Source organism: Nyctereutes procyonoides, unplaced genomic scaffold (genome assembly GCF_905146905.1).
Source record: "Nyctereutes procyonoides isolate TBG_1078 unplaced genomic scaffold, NYPRO_anot_genome, whole genome shotgun sequence".
NCBI classification, from domain to species: domain Eukaryota; kingdom Metazoa; phylum Chordata; class Mammalia; order Carnivora; family Canidae; genus Nyctereutes; species Nyctereutes procyonoides.
In genome coordinates this window covers 31,041,936-31,060,575 of record NW_026575030.1, presented here as the reverse complement: position 1 = coordinate 31,060,575, position 18,640 = coordinate 31,041,936, and the positions used below count along the sequence as shown (strand labels likewise).

Sequence of the window (18,640 nt, the reverse complement as noted above, 5' to 3'; positions counted from 1 at the left end):
GGAGGCGCATGTGCACATTGAGGGAGCTCTTCTGGGTGAAGCGCTTGTTGCAGATACTGCACTGGTATGCCCTCACTCCTGTGTGTGTCACCATGTGCTTGATAAGGTAATCTTTTAAGGAGAAGGAGCGCCAACAGATGCTGCATTGGTGGGGCTTCTCACCTGTTGAGGTGGGGAGAGACAGCAAGCAGAACAGAGCGAGACACAGCAAGGGAGGGAGAATGAGAGACAGAAAAACGAAGACAACAAAAAAACAAAAACAGAAAAATTAAAAAAAAAATCCGATTGGTTCACCCTTGGGTGGAAAGATCCAGTCCTTCCTGGCTTCTCATGTGCTGAGAAACCTTGCTTTCAGGGGATGCCAGGACAGTCTGGCCTTCCACCTCCCCATGCTAGAAAAAATGGCTCTCTTGGAAAACCGCAAGCTATTCCCCACCAAAGGTTTTCAAAGGTCATTCTGTGGAGAAAAGGGAGGGCTACTTTTAGGGGGGTCATTTTCAGCCTCCTCGTGAATGTGTGGATTTAACTAAGTGTTTCCCATTAATTCGATCAAACACATGCAAGAAATAAGAGAAGGGGAAAGGTCGTCCAAGAATTGGCGTTCTTTACAATCTTTAGAAACTAAAGACAGTGTTTACGTAGCTTGGCTCTTCGGGGATAGTTTCCATTTCCAGTATTCTGTCTAGGAAATGCATTTTGCCTTGATGGGTCTGGAAAATACTGGCCAACGTAGGAGCAAGTTGTTCTGATGAGCTACACTTTCGACTTTATTTATTTTACACAAAAATCTTCCTGAAATGTAGCATTAGAGTTAATTGGCTATTTACATCTTGACTGCCCTGAGCTGCAAATGGGTCTTGCCTGATGTGGAGGTAGGGTAGGTGGTGGACAACACAGTGATCTCAGAGTCCAACGGTCCTGTCCAAATCTGGGCACCAACATTCGGCATGGCACTCTGACAAATCTCTGATGCCTCTGAGGTATACAGCCGTACTTACCTCACTGCGCTGGTGTTGACATAAATACATATGAAATCACTTTGCAGACCACCAAGGGTGGTGTGGGAATACTTGCATGGTATTCTTATTATAAAACTATTCTCTCCCCCCGCCCCAATTAAATGGTTCCATACGCATTTCTGAACTCTCGGGTCAATTTAGAAAATAGTTTTCTCTTTCTTTGTTCTCAGGCTGTTGGCCGAAACCCTTCTTTTCTCCTCAGTATAATGCTCTGGTTTGCTGTTGGCGTAGAAACCAAACGATCAAGCTTGTTGAAAAGACTAAGGTAAATAAAAATATTGTTACTAACTGGCCACATGAAGTATTCCTCTATAAGTCATGTCCATGGGCCTCTGACATGTTTTTGGATAAGCAGAGCCTTGCTTTTGTTGGTGCTGTTAGTTCTCAGCTCTACTCTTGACAGGTGAGATGAAGTGCATTAGGTAGGGTCTTTCCATCTGTCCCACCTCATTACTGATTTGCCTAGTGGAGACACCCACCTCGGAGAAGAAAGTCCTTCTACGTACCCTTCCATAACCCAGCATAAAGCCCAAAGCCTTTGAAACTCTCTAGGGTCATTGTTCAATTAGTGGACTATCAGGGTAGGAAATCTATTTCTTAAAATGGACTTAACTTCCAATGAAAATATGTGCCTTGACTGTGTTCCCATGTTTCCCATTCTGAAACAGGAGAGGTCTGAGTCATCACGGTAATAACAGCAGTGAAAACAATCGGCATATATTCGGTGCTTAGTGTGTCAGGCTCAGTGTAGCGCTTTATGTCCATGATCTGTTTCATGGAACTTTATCTCATCAGAAACCTTTTTAATTGTGTTTATAAACCTAAAAGGATATGTTTTGAAGTACATGATAGTAAGAAATGGCTGATTTGTTCAGGACTCACGCCACAAATTTCTTAACTAATGCCATTGGTCTTCGAGCTCTTTTTCCCTTAGTTATTTGCAAATATTTTGGCCTAACTCCCTCTCCTCTCGGCTCTTCTCTGGTTTCTTTCCCTTTATTTTCAGAGATAGGATAGTATGGTCAGTAGGATCACAGGGGTAGAAGAGAAGAAGTTCACTTTTAGACAAAGCGGGGAGTTTGGGGAAGCCTCATTCCCAAACGACGCATTTAGGCTACGCATGGTGTTGATGGAAGTACATTCTTTTGAAATGAGAGATTCCCTGAGACAGTCATGCATGTTATTTTTAGTTGGAACATTTCTGTCAGCTGTACACATGCTTGAACTCGAGCTGTTCTTTGCCATCCTTGTGCTATGAGTACACTTTCTAGAGGCTGTGATAGGCTGGTCAACTAACTTTTAAAACACAGCCACCCGTCACCTTTAATGGGAAGCTCGCCTTCTTAAGTTCCAGATGGTATTTTGGCTGCTAGGAAGTTGAAACTTTATGTTAAAATGCTCTTGCTGTTTGAAACTTTCACCTTCTTACAGTGTGTTTTTCCTCCAGGCAAGGTCACTCTGAAGGTTTTTTGCTTTCACAACCTTCTAATCTGACTATAAATTGATTCTTCACAGTTGTTATCTTTCCCTTCATAGCATACGTCTGTATGTTGTTTGTATGCACGTAGTATTGGCTCAGCTGTTAATTATCTGTGTGACCCTGGGCTTTTTAAGTCTCCCTGGGTTTGTCTCCCTTTCGGAAAGTGAGGAGCTGGACGGAGCACTTGCTATGGCCCTTTGCAGATTCAGTGGCCTTCTGCCCATCCTGACCCACAACCCCTGAGGACTCTGGTCTAGGCCTTGTCAGCACATGACCTGAGGGCAACCTGCTTCAATCATTCACAGCATAAGCAGTCCCACATTTTAAATAGGACAAGGTATCCTGTTCCCTTCCCTGCCACAAAAAATGGTATGACAGTTAATGAGGAAAAACATTTGCAAAGCACTTGGGAGCTCCTTAAAGGAAAATGCTCTCTATAATTATTAGGGTGCCGTGTTGGTAGAGCAGAGGTATTTCAGAACTGTCTTACTAAATGGGACTTATTTTCAGATTAGTCAGGCAGCTGCAACTTTCACTTATATATGTGTGTGGATCTGAAATAATAGCACTCTGTAGAAATGTTACTATTTTTCTTTCTTGTTGTTCTCCTGCATTTTACTTATAGGGACCCCAAAAGGGCTTTCAACATTATACATGAAATAGATGAGGTCTGCTAATTGTTGCTCTCGATGTGGAGAAATGAAGAGTTAAGATGAGTGGAAGTGGACGGCTTTTCAGGTCTGAGTCTAGACCCAGGAATGGCAAATCCATCACTGTGTTAGGAAGAGATACGAAGTCCAAAGCAGACACCGGAATTATAACATGAGGGAGATGCTCATATAAGCCCCTTCACTTTAAAATGCTCCATTTGGGGCTATCCAGATGTGGGAGTCAGATATGAATTCCATTTCCTTGGCTGAATGACTTAAGTATGTTACTTAACCTCTAGAAGCCTCAGTTTCCTTATCTGTAACTTGAGAGTACTACAATAAATACCTGTCTTGTGAAGGTATTTTGAAAATTAAAGAGATAAAGCACTTAGCCAGAGTATGCGGTTATTTTAAGGGGGGAAATAAAACAACTGTTCTTTCAGTAGAAAGGAACTGATGATAAATGAAACCAATTGAGAAATAACTTGCACTGCATGGGGAAGCCAACTCAGGATTTTAAAAAAACAAACAAAAAACTTTCAGATAATCAATGAAGCTATGTAATTCAGAGTTAAGGGTATGGTCTGCTCTCAGTTACATTTGCTAATCAAAGAATTGGCACCATGAGTAAAATATCAGCACCTAGCACTGACAGAGGGGTTCTGAGCAGGTGACAACTGAACTCTGGAGGTCAAGAAACTGTCCAACGTGGAGAAACCACAGGGAGGGCAGTGTCCTTTACAATTCCTACAGTAGGGGAATCCCTGGGTGGCGCAGCGGTTTGGCGCCTGACTTTGGCCCAGGGCGCGATCCTGGAGACCCGGGATCGAATCCCACGTCGGGCTCCCGGTGCATGGAGCCTGCTTCTCCCTCTGCCTGTGTCTCTGCCTCCCTCTCTCTCTCTCTCTCTCTCTGTGACTATCATAAATAAATAATAAAAAAAATTTTATAAAAAAAAAACAATTCCTACAGTAGGTGGACACATAGACTTTTCTTCAGTTTTTTTTTCAGAGATGCTATTCTCTAAAAGGGCCTCTTTTAAACTCCTTCTCGTGGACCAGCACTGACACTACCATGATTTCAAGTCAGGAAAAAAAGAAGAAGAAGGAGAAGGAAAAGGAGAAGGAGAAGAAGAAGAGGAGGAGAGATACTCCTAGGTTAATAAATACAGAGGGTCTGCCCAAAGTTCCAGTAAAGGATACCTAATTGGGCCAAGACACCCCAATTCTGGTATATGTGCTGCCGAAGCGAGAACAACACCCCAATTCTGAATAGTGACTTCTGTAGTGGGGGCTTAGCAAGGACCCATTTATTCGGCTGATTCTTTCTCATTCTTACCAGGCTTCTACTGGCTTGCAGAAGGTACAGTGAATGCTGTTACCGGGATGTTTTCTAGAAGCACCATTCCCACCCATCTCTCCCATTCTCTTGACCTCTCTATCATCTGCTCTAGCATAACACCCTCCTCTTCAGGGGAGTCTGGTGAGGGGACAGCCAACTGAGGCTGGGAGCCTGGCGAGACGGCAGGTGGCAGGGAAGGAAGAGGAGAGTATGGGTAGGGGAAGATGGCCACTGGCGAGGAGAGCAGGAGTCCTTGAATGGAGAACATCAAGGTTACAACAGAAAATGAGAAAGCTTCAGTGGCAAGAATGGAAGGGTGCTCAGAGTCACACAGAGCTTTCACTGGCTGAAGAGTCTGCTTTCCACTGGAGAAGTCTAGTTGAAGGGAGGCCTACATTCCTGAGATGCAGCTGGTGTGACTGAGGGCCAGCCTTTCTCTCCAGTTCTGAAGGTGTGATTCTGGTGCCAGCTGGGACTGTAAGGCTGATTAGGGTGGGGTGGGGGGTGGGACTGCCTACTGGGGGACATACTGCATTCACAAAACATCTCTGGCCTCAGTGACAACTAACAGTTTGGTGTTAGGCAGAATTTTGAAGACCTCAGGGAACTTCATCTACGTTACTTCACTTTTCTTACAACTTTATGAGCGGGGTAGACATTAATATCCTCAGAAGATGGGATCTCCCTTAAAGAGGTACAGTAACATCCTGAGGGTCATTCAAAAAGTCAGTAACAGATGAGAGGATGATACCAGCTTAGCCAGATTATCACCTCCTCCTCCTGTTAACGATTTCTGGCTCTCTGGATTATGTGACAAAATGTTATGACGTTAATAACATATATGTTCTTAAATGGCTTTGATAATTTTACAGTACTTGTGATTAAGTGCTTTCACAGAAATAATGTTATTTGATTCTTATAGCAACTGTGTAAAGTAGGAATTATTAAGATCTATATATTTTGCGGCAAAAACACTAAGGCTCAGGTTGATTGTAGAATTTATTGAAGAGGTCACTCAGAGAGTGGTAAAAACAAGCCTCTCTTACTTCAGATATGATATTTGTTTATTACTCCACTGGCCTGATATAATTAATAGCCCAAATTCCGCATGAGGATTATCCCATTATTATCTTGATCTCAGTATTTTTACACTATTTCTGACTTTTGTTATGTTACTATTATTCCCATATTTTTTTATATCAAATTCATGGCTGAAAGAGCTGAGCTTCTCAAAGTAACACACAAGATTATCATATATGCAGATGACCCTAATGGACTAAAGCCAGTCACCGATAAACCAGGCTATTGATAGTATGATTCCGAAAAAGGCTCAAACATCTACCACATGTTAGGGAAGAAAACACAAGTAGAAATGAGGATACAATAAATTCCCCAGCAAATAAAAAAAGAAAAAGAAAGAAAGAGAAATGTAAGTATTGCTAGAAAATAATGCATTTATGTATAAGTCCCTTGAATTAAATTCTCCTGGAACGTGTGCCCACATTTCTGAACATTCATTCATTTACTCAAAAAGTATTTGTTAAGCAATTACATATGCCAGCCTGTATTCATATTCAGATTTTATTTGTTTATTTATAATTTTTGTTTGTTTGTTTAAGTAAGGTCCACACTGGGCATGGAAGGGGCTTGAACTCATGACCCTGAGATCAAGACCTGAGCTGAGATCAAGAGTTGGATACTTAACCAACTGAGCCACCCAGGTGCCCCCATATATAGGTTAAAAGCAAAAAGTCTTAAGATTGGGTCCTAAAAGAAAGTTCTACTTGGATAGTACTGCGAGGTAAAATGCATGACACCCAGTTAAATCTGACTTTCAGGAAAGCAATGAATGGGACTGCATGGGACATACTTAGTTTAGAAATACAGTTGTTTATCCAAAATTCAAATTTAACTGGATGTCCTATATATATGTCCTAAATATAATATATATATATATATATATATATATATAAATATATATAAAATATATATATTACCTGAGGGTAATAAATATCCCCTATACCTGGGGGTAAATAAATCCTCCAAAGCCATCATGGTCATTTGATTCATTCACTGATCAAATATTTATTGAATGTTCATCATATGTAAGGTATTATGCTGGGTATGCTGATATATAAGATATATAACTATCTTTATCTCCAGCTATCTATCTACCTATCAGTTATTTCTGGCTCACAGAATTCACATTATAATGGGAAGGTGTAGAGACAACTGCATAATGATAATACAAGTCAGTACTTCTAAGTGCCAGAAGGCACGTATTTGCTGTGGTCACTTGTGCAGTTTGAGAAACTTAGGTCATTTCTCATAAATGAGGTGTTTGCCGCCATATTATAACTTATCCACGATAAGATCAAGCTGTTATTTTCAACTGGTTTACTTTTTCCAAATGCATAGGTTCTTAAGAGTGGAATTTTAGAGAACCATGTTACATAACACAAACAACCTGATGCTATCCTTGCCTTTTCCCAGCCGTCTAGGGAAATGATTCCCAACCTACACTGAATCAGAGCTTGTTGAAACACAGATTGTTGGATGGATGATTCAGGTCTGGATGGGCCTGTGAATCTGTATGCTGCTGGAATGGGAATCACATGGTGAAAACCACTGTTTCAGGGTTATCTTTGAATTTTCCCTGTTGCTTGCCTTCTGTATCCACATTGACACCAAAGCTTGTCCTTCTGTGTCCTCTGTCTTTCCCTTCTATTCCCATTCTTTTGACTTTTGTTTTTTCTCTTGAGGGGAGGGGACATAGAGGAGCCCTGCTTGGTTCCATGACAGGATGGTTTGTGTTATCTGTTTTTCTCTGACTCTCTTGTTTTCAAATACATCCTTAACTCTTAGTTTCGTATCTCACAACTTTTATGAAGCCGTAGTAAAGTGATCTTGAGACACTCCTGGGAGAAATGGAGTACCGCTGTGGTTTGTTGGGGAGTAGAGAAAGTAGTTAGGTGAGGGATTTTCTTATACTCTTAAAAAAATCATTCAGAAGTGAAAAAAAATGCTGATGTTATGAAGGAAGTTCAGGGGAAACCCAAGAAGTATCACGTGGCTATAGCGTTTGAATTCCGTAGAGGAAGGAAATCTGTCAAGAGCTTATTATTCAGAGATGTGAGATAGAGCAAAGAAAGTCAATGTCTCTTGGGTGGAGGGGGCTCAGGTAATAATGATGATGGGTTTTTTTAAACATTAACTAGTACTTTACCTTTTATGAAAACCTCTTAAATGCATGAGACCTTTACAGCTACTCAAAAGGCAGGAAAATTATTCTTTGCATTATAAACTCAAAGAAACTGAGGGTTATACAATTAAGTGACTTGCTTAAGTCCATGCAGCCAATTAAAGGAATCAAAACAGAACCCAAATAATCGAATTCTAGTATAAATTTCACTTATGTCCCCACTGTAAGTTTCAGTGTTATAATCATTATGGAATATGCATTACAGCCAGGGCTGCCTGGTTCTCTACCGCAGAGCTTAGCTCCAAAGTCAATACAATAGCCTACTTATTTGTTTCAAATACTTCCTTTCAGTGAATATGTGGATCATTAACACAGAGCTCCACAGAATTTTATTTGGAGTCCACATCTCAGAATAGATTCCCTGCAGCTGTGGATAGTAAGTACTATTTACGTTAAATGTTGGAGTGACTGAAATGCAAAGCCAGGTAGCATGCATAATAGCTGTGATGCAGAGAACCCAAATCTCCTTCCTTTTAGCTCTGTCAAGCTACTCTTTCTTAGTAAGATTCTTTTAGATTAGGTTATAGGTGAGAGTACTGAAACCATCCCTATCCTTCCAAGTGTCCCTAATACTTTCTAGAATCTTTTCAGACCAACACTTAGACTTTTTGCTCTGGATTTTTATCATTTCCACTGGGCTCTTATGAAATTGGGAGGCCCTGTTTTTTTTTTTTTTTTTTTTTATGTTTTCCCAAGAAATTGGAGAGAACTCTGTTTTGAAATGGAGGCCGCAGTGAATCCAGGTCCTGAATTACTTCCATATGTTCAGGCTGTTTTGCCTTTTGAAAAATCTAGACCAATTGTTCTTTAACTTTGTTAGGTTATGGACTCCTTCAGCTAGACAAAAAAGTCTTGATAGACAGATGGCCCTTCCAAACTGCCACTGCCAAATAATTCAGGGTGAATGGGAAGAGTGTCTCTTCTTCTAAATGAGGTGCTCAAGTGATATCTGTGTATTATTAATTGTTCCCAGATGTTGCCATGTTATACACACCAATATAAAACCTTCATGATTTACTGAGGATCTTCATAGTTTACTAGAATTCTGAAGGCTATACTTTGAGCATAACTCAGATTTAGAAAATGACTTTATTCATAGCTTTTGTATCTATGAGGTCTAAATGTACAAACCCATTACTGGTTTTCTCATGGGCAAATCTAGTTATTTGGGTTAACCACAGAATCCTTTAGTGAATCCACTGGATAAATGCGTTTATATAGCAAAAAAACAATTTTTGATAGTGCACTGAAAATTTTGTGTTGCAAATTTACAGCCTTATTTCAGTATGTGATCTTACAGAAAAGTGAGTTTTATACCCATGTAGGTCTACTGGATAAGATGCATGGTCTGGAAAAGGGAGAATAGAAATGTTTATGGATCCAAGACCAGCAAAGTGAACTTTGGCTAATGAGACACTTCCACAAATGGTCTCTTTTTCCTCCCTAATCTTTAATTTGATGGTTTGTATGACAATAATTCAGAAGAAGAAAGGACAAACGATGTGAGAGCGCTCTGTAAACCATAAAATGCCACATAACTAAAAATATTACTATTTGGTCAATTTACCAAATGATGATGATGATGCCCATACCACATGGGAAATTGCCCTTGATTGATCTCAGGTTATCAGTACATTCACATTTACCCTAAATAAACATAGTGACTTATCACTACCTGATTTCCTTCCTGAATTCAGTAGTGAGTTACTATGTTGCTTTGGAGTTGTGAAAACATCCTCCTTTAGAACAACTGATTCACACAAAGGCACATACAGATTTACCTACTGTCTTAAGTTGACTGTGAAGAAGGCAAAGTGCATCGTAAGGAATGTTCTGTTTTAGTTGTTCACTTCCATGTTGGGTACCTTGTCTCAGTGTCTGTTGTTTTCCTTCCATTCTATTTTCCAACTTAAATTTTTATCTGCCTTATGTCCTATAATCAACTAGCTGAACTGAGAAACAAGGTTGCTTGGAGGAACTAATTTGTTTTCACGCATTGTAATTCTAGTAGGTAATTTTTTTTGGCAACTTATTTGTCATTTAACAGGGGTGCTCTGGAACCAGAGGTACACCAGAAGAGGGGCTCATGATAGGAATTTCAAATATGGGGCTCACCACTGGGATAAGTATTTTCAGATACAAGAGAATCTATGTGAAATCATATCTCATATGTGGTCACTTATATGGAGGAGCATCCATGAAGTTCTCACTTCTATGTTCCATAATTGAGCTGGAAAAGCGCACTAGCTGGGCAGTCAGGAGATCTTAGCTCTAGAATCACAGAATCCAGGGATGAAACACCAGCCCACCCAACTAGTCACCTAATGACTGAGGCCCCGCTACAACATCCCTATGAAATGATCATTCTCTCTCTGACCACCTCTAATTATAGAAACTCAATCCCTTTGGAGGCTGTCTATCCTATCTTAGAGCAGCTTCTTTTATTTAGTTGAAAGAGTCTCCTTTATAGCTTCCAATCGTTGGTCCAGTTCTACCTTTTGAAGGGTGGTGGACAAGTAGTGCTCCACCTGCTCCAAGACAAGCTTAATGTTTCTCTCCTCCCAACCATTTAAATAAAGCTAACAGTGCTAATGTCAGCTACCATTTATAGAGTGCTGATTATGTGCCAGGAGTTGTTTTAAGAGTTTCATATATTAATTCACTTAATCCTGAAGACGATACTCTAAGGGAGATATATTATTACCATCCCCATTATATAGACAAGGAAACAAGTACAGAAAGGTGACAGACATCAGTAGTGGCTAAGTCTAATTGCGAGTCTAGGCAATGTGGCTCCAGAGCTCCAGCTTACTATATTATGCTGCCCCCAAAGCTCAAATACTTGGATGTGGCTTATAAGACACTCTGAGTCTTCTTTTTTGCAGGTTGAATAGCCCTAGGACCTTCAACCATGATATGCCATGGCTTTGCATTCCTTTGCATCCTGATTATACTCCTCTGAATATGTCCCAATCAGTCTACTGTTTTTTGAAAAGGTAGTGCCCAGACCAGACTGTGGTCTCTAGATGTCAAAAAGAGAATAAGCAATTGAAAATAGAGTGAAACTATCACGTTTCTTCATTTCAGGGACCACAAATACAGCATAAGCCTGCATCAGCCTTGTTGTGGCCTCGTCAAGCTGATGGTTCATACAGAATTTACTACACACTGCAACTCGCATCCCTGTTCTGCCTGTATGACTTTGATCTGTAAAATGAAGTGACTGGAGTATATAATCTCCAAGGACTTTTCCAGTTCGAAACAGCTAGAAAAGAATGCATTGCAAAGTTCAGCATATTTAAGGATGTTGTGCCTGTAGATTCTTTGTCAGACTTTTCCCCATTGGGCCCTTCTCCCTAGGGTTTCTGTCATTTTGAGCTTTGGCGGCAGGATGCTTCATTCCTACAATGGGGGTACTGTTGGGGCTTCTAGAAGATGGCTGATAGCGGGGTCTCCTGCAAATCTGAAAGATGACTCCAAACCTTCCCTTCCCCTTGCTGTCTGCCCCTCCCTTCTTCCTACGGCCCCCTCACACCCACAGCCTGCTTCCAGGCCCCCAGGGGGAGCCTGCACTCACCTGTGTGTACGAACATGTGCTTGACGTAGTTCTGTTTGGCGGTGAAAGTCTTGTTGCAGAGAGTGCACTCATAAGGCTTTTTTTCGCCCTGCCCACTGGCTGTGCTGTGGCCTGCGGATGGGGCCAGGGGCTGTGGCGCTGGCAGCTGTGCAGTAAAGGTCGACAGGCCAGGCTGGGACACTGTCACAAACTGGGTCTGCTGGCCTGCCAGGGGCTGTGGCAGGCTGAAGAGGAAAGGCTTGGGGCCACTGCCCGCGGGCTGGGTAGTGAAGAGGGCCGGCAGGTAGGTGTTGCCGGCTGTGCCAATGACCTGTGTGTTGCTGGTCAAGGTCAGAGGCATCCTCAGGTTGCTGGTGAGGGTTTCTGTCTGGCGTAAGTAGAGCTGGGTACTTGGCAAAGGCTGCCCAATGGACGTGTTGACCGAAGGCTGCTGCAGGACGCTCTTGTCAGAGCTGTTGCTGACAGTGATGACCGTGCTGTCCATCTCCACCTCGTTGCTTCTTTCTGGGGAGGAGGCACCTGTCTCGAGCTGGTGCGGCTGCGGGCCGCCCTCGGCAGGAGCCTCTGCGGCCTGCTCGGCTTGGGCGGGTTCGGCCTGGCCATCCCGTGCCGCCCCGGGCCCGAACTGCTGCTCCACTGAGTCAGGCTCGGTGCCTATGGAGGAACTGACGCCCGAGTCGAAGCTTTCGCCCTTGGGCTCGCTCTCAGTGCCCTCCGCCTGGTCGGTGTCTTCCGTGCACTCCTCGGACTCGTTGCGCTCCAGGATCTGCACCCTTTGCTGCCCATAGTAGTCGTAGTCGTCCTCCATCTCCTGCTTGATGTGGATGTTGCCCACCAGGGTCTGGATGCGCACGGGCCGGGGCTGCTTGCGGCAGTGTGTGGTCTCGGGGGTGGTGGACAGGTAGCGCTCCATCTGCTGCGAGCGCTCGTGGATGCGCGTGATCCAGCTGGGGTCCTCCATGTGGTGGTCGCGGGGCAGGCCCAGGGCCGTCTCGTGGTGGCTGACCACCGCACCGCTGTAGAAGGAGCGCTCGCCACTGCCGTTCTGCATGGAGCACGCATAGAGCGCCGAGTAGATCCTGTCCACGCTGTGCTGCGGGTGGCTCTGCAGGTAGCCCGACTCGGTGTCGCTGCTCTGGCCCGATGTGCCGGACTCGGGGGTGCCCCGTGGCGTGTCCTGGCCCGAGTCCTGGATCCCCGGGAACACGTCACCCACATTCTGTGACACAATGCGCGTGCACTCATCGATGACGGTTTTGATCTGCAGGATGCTGGCGGCCGTGAGGATCTGCAGGGCTTCCGACTGCGAGACGCGCAGCACGCCGCTGTACATGAAGTCAATGAGCTTTTGCACCGACTGCACTGACACCACGGATGGGATCTCGATGTCGCTGTAGCCCAGCAGCAGCTTGTCCTGGAAGAAGGGGCTGCCGGCTGCCAGCACGCAGCGGTGTGCGCGCAGCATGCTCCCGTGGATGCGCACCGTCACGTCACAGAAGTGGCCACGGTTGCGCTGCTCGTTGAGGGTCTCGAGCACGGAATTGCTGAAGTTGTGAAGGTTGATGCTATGAATGCGCTCGGTCATCCCCTTGCAACTGATGTCACCTGCACGGTGGCAAGACAGAAGACACAAGACAGGGTGTGTGGGTCAGAGCTAGCTGACTGCATGCCTAACGCCCAGGTCTCAGGTGGGTTACGCTCATGGCTCCTGGAAGCACCCCCACCCCTGACCTTGCACACACAAGCGGGCTCTGCGGTGAGACGGACATGCCTTGCACAGGGATCGGGCTGCCGGGATGACCGCCTATGAGAAAAAGGCCTTCAATTTGGCTCCAACAATACCCCAGCTATTTTGGGTATCGAATCTCTATTAATGCCCTAGAGCTGCAGCCAGGGTTGCCAGTTGAAGTAGGACAGCCTAATAAACAGATGGGTCACTTGCCTGCTCTTCCTACAGCTTCAGCACACAAGACCCGAGAAACAAATGGAAGACAGGTTCTCATGGAACACTCTACTTCTACCTTACGCAGGTCTAAGCTGAGGTCCTTTGGGAAGGCTTGTATTTTCCCCAGGTTTCCACAGTTTCTGATTTTATCCATAGACAGCAACAATATTCATAGTTCAAAAATTTGACTCCCTTCCTATTAATTTATATGTCTATTTCCGAATCCACATCATGTATGCAAAAACCCTTGGAAAATCCAATCCACACTAAGATATCCACCAAACAGCTGTCACCATGTTTTCCACTTGAGGGACAGGCTATAGGCTGCAGCCTGCGAGCTAAAGTGGCACTCACCCACTGATTTCTGTATCTACACACTCTTCTTGGCATCTCCGACAACCTGTTTGAGGACTTTCTAGAGTGGTGGTATGTGACATGGGTCATTTTCTGCATTTCCTGAAGCTGAACAAGGAAGGAGTGTTTAAAAAGGTCGGACATGGCAGCACTGACCTGGGAGACTTTAGTATCCTAGGTGATCATATTTAGAGTTCCAGCTGGGCACTTCTGTGAGTGAAAGGGAGCACTGTTCATAATTAGGTGAGGACAGCAGGAGTAAACCAGGAATGGGCTGTGTGATCACCCTAGGCAATACCGTGTTCTATGCACTTGCTCCAGGGAAGTATCAAAGGGCTCCCAGTGGGAAGGCAACAGTCAGCTATGCGGAGGCTGTCCATAGCCTGACCCATTGCCACCCTAACACCCAGCGCTCTGCACACGGGGGAAAATGGTTACATTTGGATCGCAGACTGAGAATTAAAATGGGTGGCTATACCACTAAGTTTCAGGGCTTTTCTATTTTTCTACTTCACTTTTCAAATGGCTCTAAAGAATCCCTCTTTCTGAACCATTCTTCACTTAGATTCCCCATTCTTGCCTTTGTAGGTGAATAGTCACCTTGAGAGAGGCCACGCAAGTGGGCCTTTCACAACCAGGGTGGCCCAAACACTGATTGTTGGCCTGTGACCGGGCATCCCTGTGTCTTGCGAGGAGCAGCCCCCAGAGGTAATGATCTGAGGGATGGGAGGAATGCCCACCTCCTCAGGTTCTTTCTCCTCTGCCTTAGGAGAGAGGACCAGTTCAAGAGAGTCGGAACCACACCAGCTCTACCTTGCTGCACTCAATCTCTGCATGCTGTCTGAGCTCAGTAGGTGCGGCCACATCCTTTCATATACTCATTTATTTCCTTTGTTCCCATCTTTACATTTAGTCAGCCTCACACATATCCAGTTACCTTAAGACATGCCTAGAGGCTCTTATGCTCACTTTCAGTCATATGATTTGCATAAGATTTTTACAGAAGAGAATTCCTTCTTGTCCTGACTTCCATTAGGTCTGTGATGTGCCTAAAATATTGCACTGGGCTACAGTTTCTAGGCGTTTTTTGTTTTGTTTTGTTTTGTTTTGTTTTTTTCACTGTTGTAAAAGCAAATTGTCATTGCCAGATTAAAGAATCATAGTTGGTGAATCCTCTGTAACTGTGCTAATACAAAGTACAGCCCCAGAGGAAGGCCCCAATAACCCAGGAAGGTATTCAGGAAATCAATCAGCAGACCAAATTCTAAGTTCTTGCTGAGTCCCCCATGCACATAGAGCATGAGAACAACAAGAGTAAACCCTCCTTTATTTAACACTTACCATGTATTAACATATTATTTCATTTAATAATCACAGCAACCCTTATCATGTAGGTAGTATTATTATTATCCCCATTTTTCAAATGAGAAAACTGAGGCTGGACAAATTAAGAAACTCATTCAAGGCCACAGAGGCAATTGGTGGTAGAGCTGGCATTTGAATCCAGGGGGTCTGGCTCTAGAGTTCACACTCTTACCTGCTTCATTGCATTGCATGTTTTGCCCCAAATGAAGTCTGGCCTTTAGGTGTCCATAGGTCCACTGTAAAGCTGTGTAAAAAAGTTTGTTCAATATGTTCTCCAACTGCTTCTACACCTAACCTTGAATTAGCATGGTGTTCATGTTTCTAGGCCTTGGGACATCAATGTAGTCTCAGTAAATCTAACTTAAAAGACTTTTTTTTTTTTAGTTTATAAATGGAACAATGCAAGAGATCAAACAACTTGTCCTGGCGCTAAAATGTAGAGTTTTCTATATACAGTTTTACTATCACTGAAGTCTTTTTTATTTAAGTAAAACAGTAAGCACTAAAATTGGTTGAGTCTCTAATAAAGTCACCATCTCTGAGTAGGATGGATTTATTAAGTAACTTTTTTCCACACAGGTGAAAACACTCTTTAAACATACATTTGCTCTTAGCCCAGTCACAGCAATATCACTAGGCTTGTCACTTGTGATGAAGAGTCGTCTTCTTTCTGATAATTCTGGGAAGAAACTCTATGACAAGTATCATAATCATTACTATCCACATAACATTTCATAGCATACAAAACTCTTTCACATACAACATCTTAGTCTTTCCTTAAAACCATCCTATATGTTTTTAGGACAAGTCCTATTATTATTATTTGATGTAAGAAAAAGGTTGAGGCGATCAAAGTGTTGAGGTGACTTATCCTAAATTTTACACAGCTCGTAAGAGGCAGGGTTGGGATTAGAACCCACACGCCTTGATCCTTTTCTCACTGCATAACACTGGGTCACTGAAGGATGAAACTCGGATTGCCTAGGGATCTAAGGCCATCCTAATCCTCAGGACATAGAAGAAAAGATAAAAACACTGAAAGTGATGATGGAGGTTGCTCTAGAGTAGGAAATGGTCAACAGCAAAAGCTGTCCTCATACTACACATACTCATACACACACACACACACACACACACACACTTAAAATCTCATGAGAAAAATTGAAAGTGCTTGTTTGGTTGAATCTATCTAAACAATCAGGTAACCCTATAGAGATAATCACTAAAAGTTGTTAACTAGTCTCAATTATGATTATTGCAGTACTGTCACCAACTTCATTAGAAACCACAGAGACGGTTTTTAAAACTCAAACTTGCACACATGTACAACCTGACCCGAGACAAGCCTAGTTAGATTTTTTATAGACACAATTTTTAAACATCTCCCCGAGTACACTGGTCCCACACGGCAGTGAGCAGCTATGAAAGGCTGAATGGGCTTTGCTGATACGAGTACAGATGCGATGGGGGACCCTGCCTTTCCATTCAAGCATGCCTGGTTCCTCCTGCACACAATGCTGAAGCAATTCTTTCCCAGGCTTTCTTTTATATTTAGCACTAATACAGTGGGAAAAAGTTTCTGCCACAGCAAGGCAATGTCCAGGCTTTTGTGAAGCAGGTCCTTTCATCCAATGGGCATTAATGTATAGATTCCAATGGAATAAATCTGAAATACTCTACTGTAGAAGATTTGTTCCCCATTGAAAACAAATCTTGATTAGATGGTTATTCAGGGACTGTATAGGAAGGAATGGTGTGAAAATGCTGACTCCATTCTTTCTTAGATTGGCACTGAATGGGCATTTGGGCTATTCAAAAAAAAGAGGGAGAGAGAGTGAGAGAGAGAGAGAGAGAGAGAGAGAGAAGAAGAAGAAGACGAAGAAGAAGAAGAAGAAGAAGAAAGAAAGAAAGAAAGAAAGAAAGAAAGAAAACACCAACCACCCTCTCAACTCCACAAAACCATACAACTTTACAAAGATTATGTATATTTGAGGACATCGCCTCACCCCAAAAATACCCCAAGGTGGTGTTGAACATAGAACTGATGGGGTAAAATGAAAAGGGTGATGACAATGGTTCTGTGTGTTTAAAAATAATAACTGACCTCCTTTCAACTAGAGTGAAAATACTTAGTCAGCCTGAGATGGCATTCACTGGAAACACGCAAGGAATCCTACCACCGAGAGTGGTCATGTATCCTGAATGACTGTTCTGTGAGCCTGCACAATGCAGATGGGGTGGACCCAGGGTGAGTACCGAAGGAGAAATGGGCTTGCAGCGAAAGAGGCGGTGGAGGGCCTGGCTCTGCCTTGCAGGAACCCAGCTCCTGCCTGTCTCCTCAACTGCGGGCGTCTGGGGGGGATAGGACTTAGCATGAGAATGAAAAGCTGCTTGTGCACAAGGGAAAATGAACAAGAAAGGAAACAGCAGGCAATACAATCTCCTTTAATTAGGTGTGAAATCCAGTCCTTTCTCAGCCCAGATATATAAAATGAGACCAGTGCAAGGGTGAGGCGCTACAGAGGGAGACGGGAATTTGAAGTCTCTGTGATTTGGGAGGAAACACCAGCTCTCAAATTAAAACCCACATGAATTTCGGTCAAGTCAACACGTCTAAGTCAAATGGCAGGGCCGAAAAGCCCTTGAGCATTCAATCTGGGTCACCAGGCTCACATGAGGTAAGTGGGTCAGCTCACGAACTAGGGCTAGGGTGGCCAGGCCTCCCCAGCCCAGGCTCTCATATCCCACTCTTTCCCACATTGCACACCAATACCATTATTGTGCTGAGGTTGCCCTCTCATATATTAGGTGATTAGTGATGGTCCTAAGCTACTGTGTGTTGGTGTTACGTACCAAGTGGGTCATGGTCGAAAAGACCCATTCTTCCCCTGGGGAAGATTCAGGTCCCTTCCTCCCCAGATCTACATCTGTTGCCCCTGCCAGGGCCAAGACTTCGGTCATATCCATTTGACCTACATGCAGGGTGCAGGGGTGGTGGTCAACTACAGAGCCTCCGCATGATGGGAGGATAGAGCTTTCTTGCTCACAGCTTTCACCATCTGAAGCACATGTCCCTCCACATACTTTCTATCTCACTGGCATCTTCACAATCCTTATGAGACAGAGAAACTGAAGGACTCCATAAAAACCTGCTTTTGGCTCCCTTTCCTGCTTCTAAATCTTGTTAGGGCCCATGCCCCTGCCCTACACATGCCTACATGTATGTCCTCCTTATAAGGGACAAGGAGTTAATGATTTCTTTGGAGTCTTCCAGCACAACAGAGAACATCTAAGGAGTGATCAGGCATGGCCATCCTGTGCATATTCCAGACCACCAGCGCTAGACATATCGACGCCAAGACCCCCTGGCTCTAGGGAATAAGTCACTTATGATGGACACCTGGACTCTGTCCTTGTTCTGACCAGTTTCTGGATGCCTGAGAGGACACAGACACCAGACCACAATTGTCAATAAAAACCCCAGACTCTAAGCGAAGATGAGACTCCCTCCTTTCCTTTCTGACTGTTCCAGACATTCTGTCTCTAACCTGCACTTTCTCTATACCTTCAGTTAACTCTGCTTTCACCTCCTGTTGGCTTGTGTTTGATTCCTATCCTGAACACAAGCAAGGATCCTCTTGGCTGAT

At 43.7% G+C, this 18,640-nt stretch overlaps 1 protein-coding gene across 1 annotated transcript in view; it reads right to left on the bottom strand.

The window, feature by feature from the left end:
* ZBTB20 (zinc finger and BTB domain containing 20) overlaps positions 1–18,640 on the bottom strand; it is a 232,364-nt gene that overhangs the window by 18,501 nt on the left and 195,223 nt on the right. Inside the window, 2 exon segments of the mRNA XM_055315851.1 lie at positions 1–162; positions 11,330–12,934. Of these exon segments, the coding sequence (XP_055171826.1) occupies positions 1–162; positions 11,330–12,934 (1,767 nt within the window).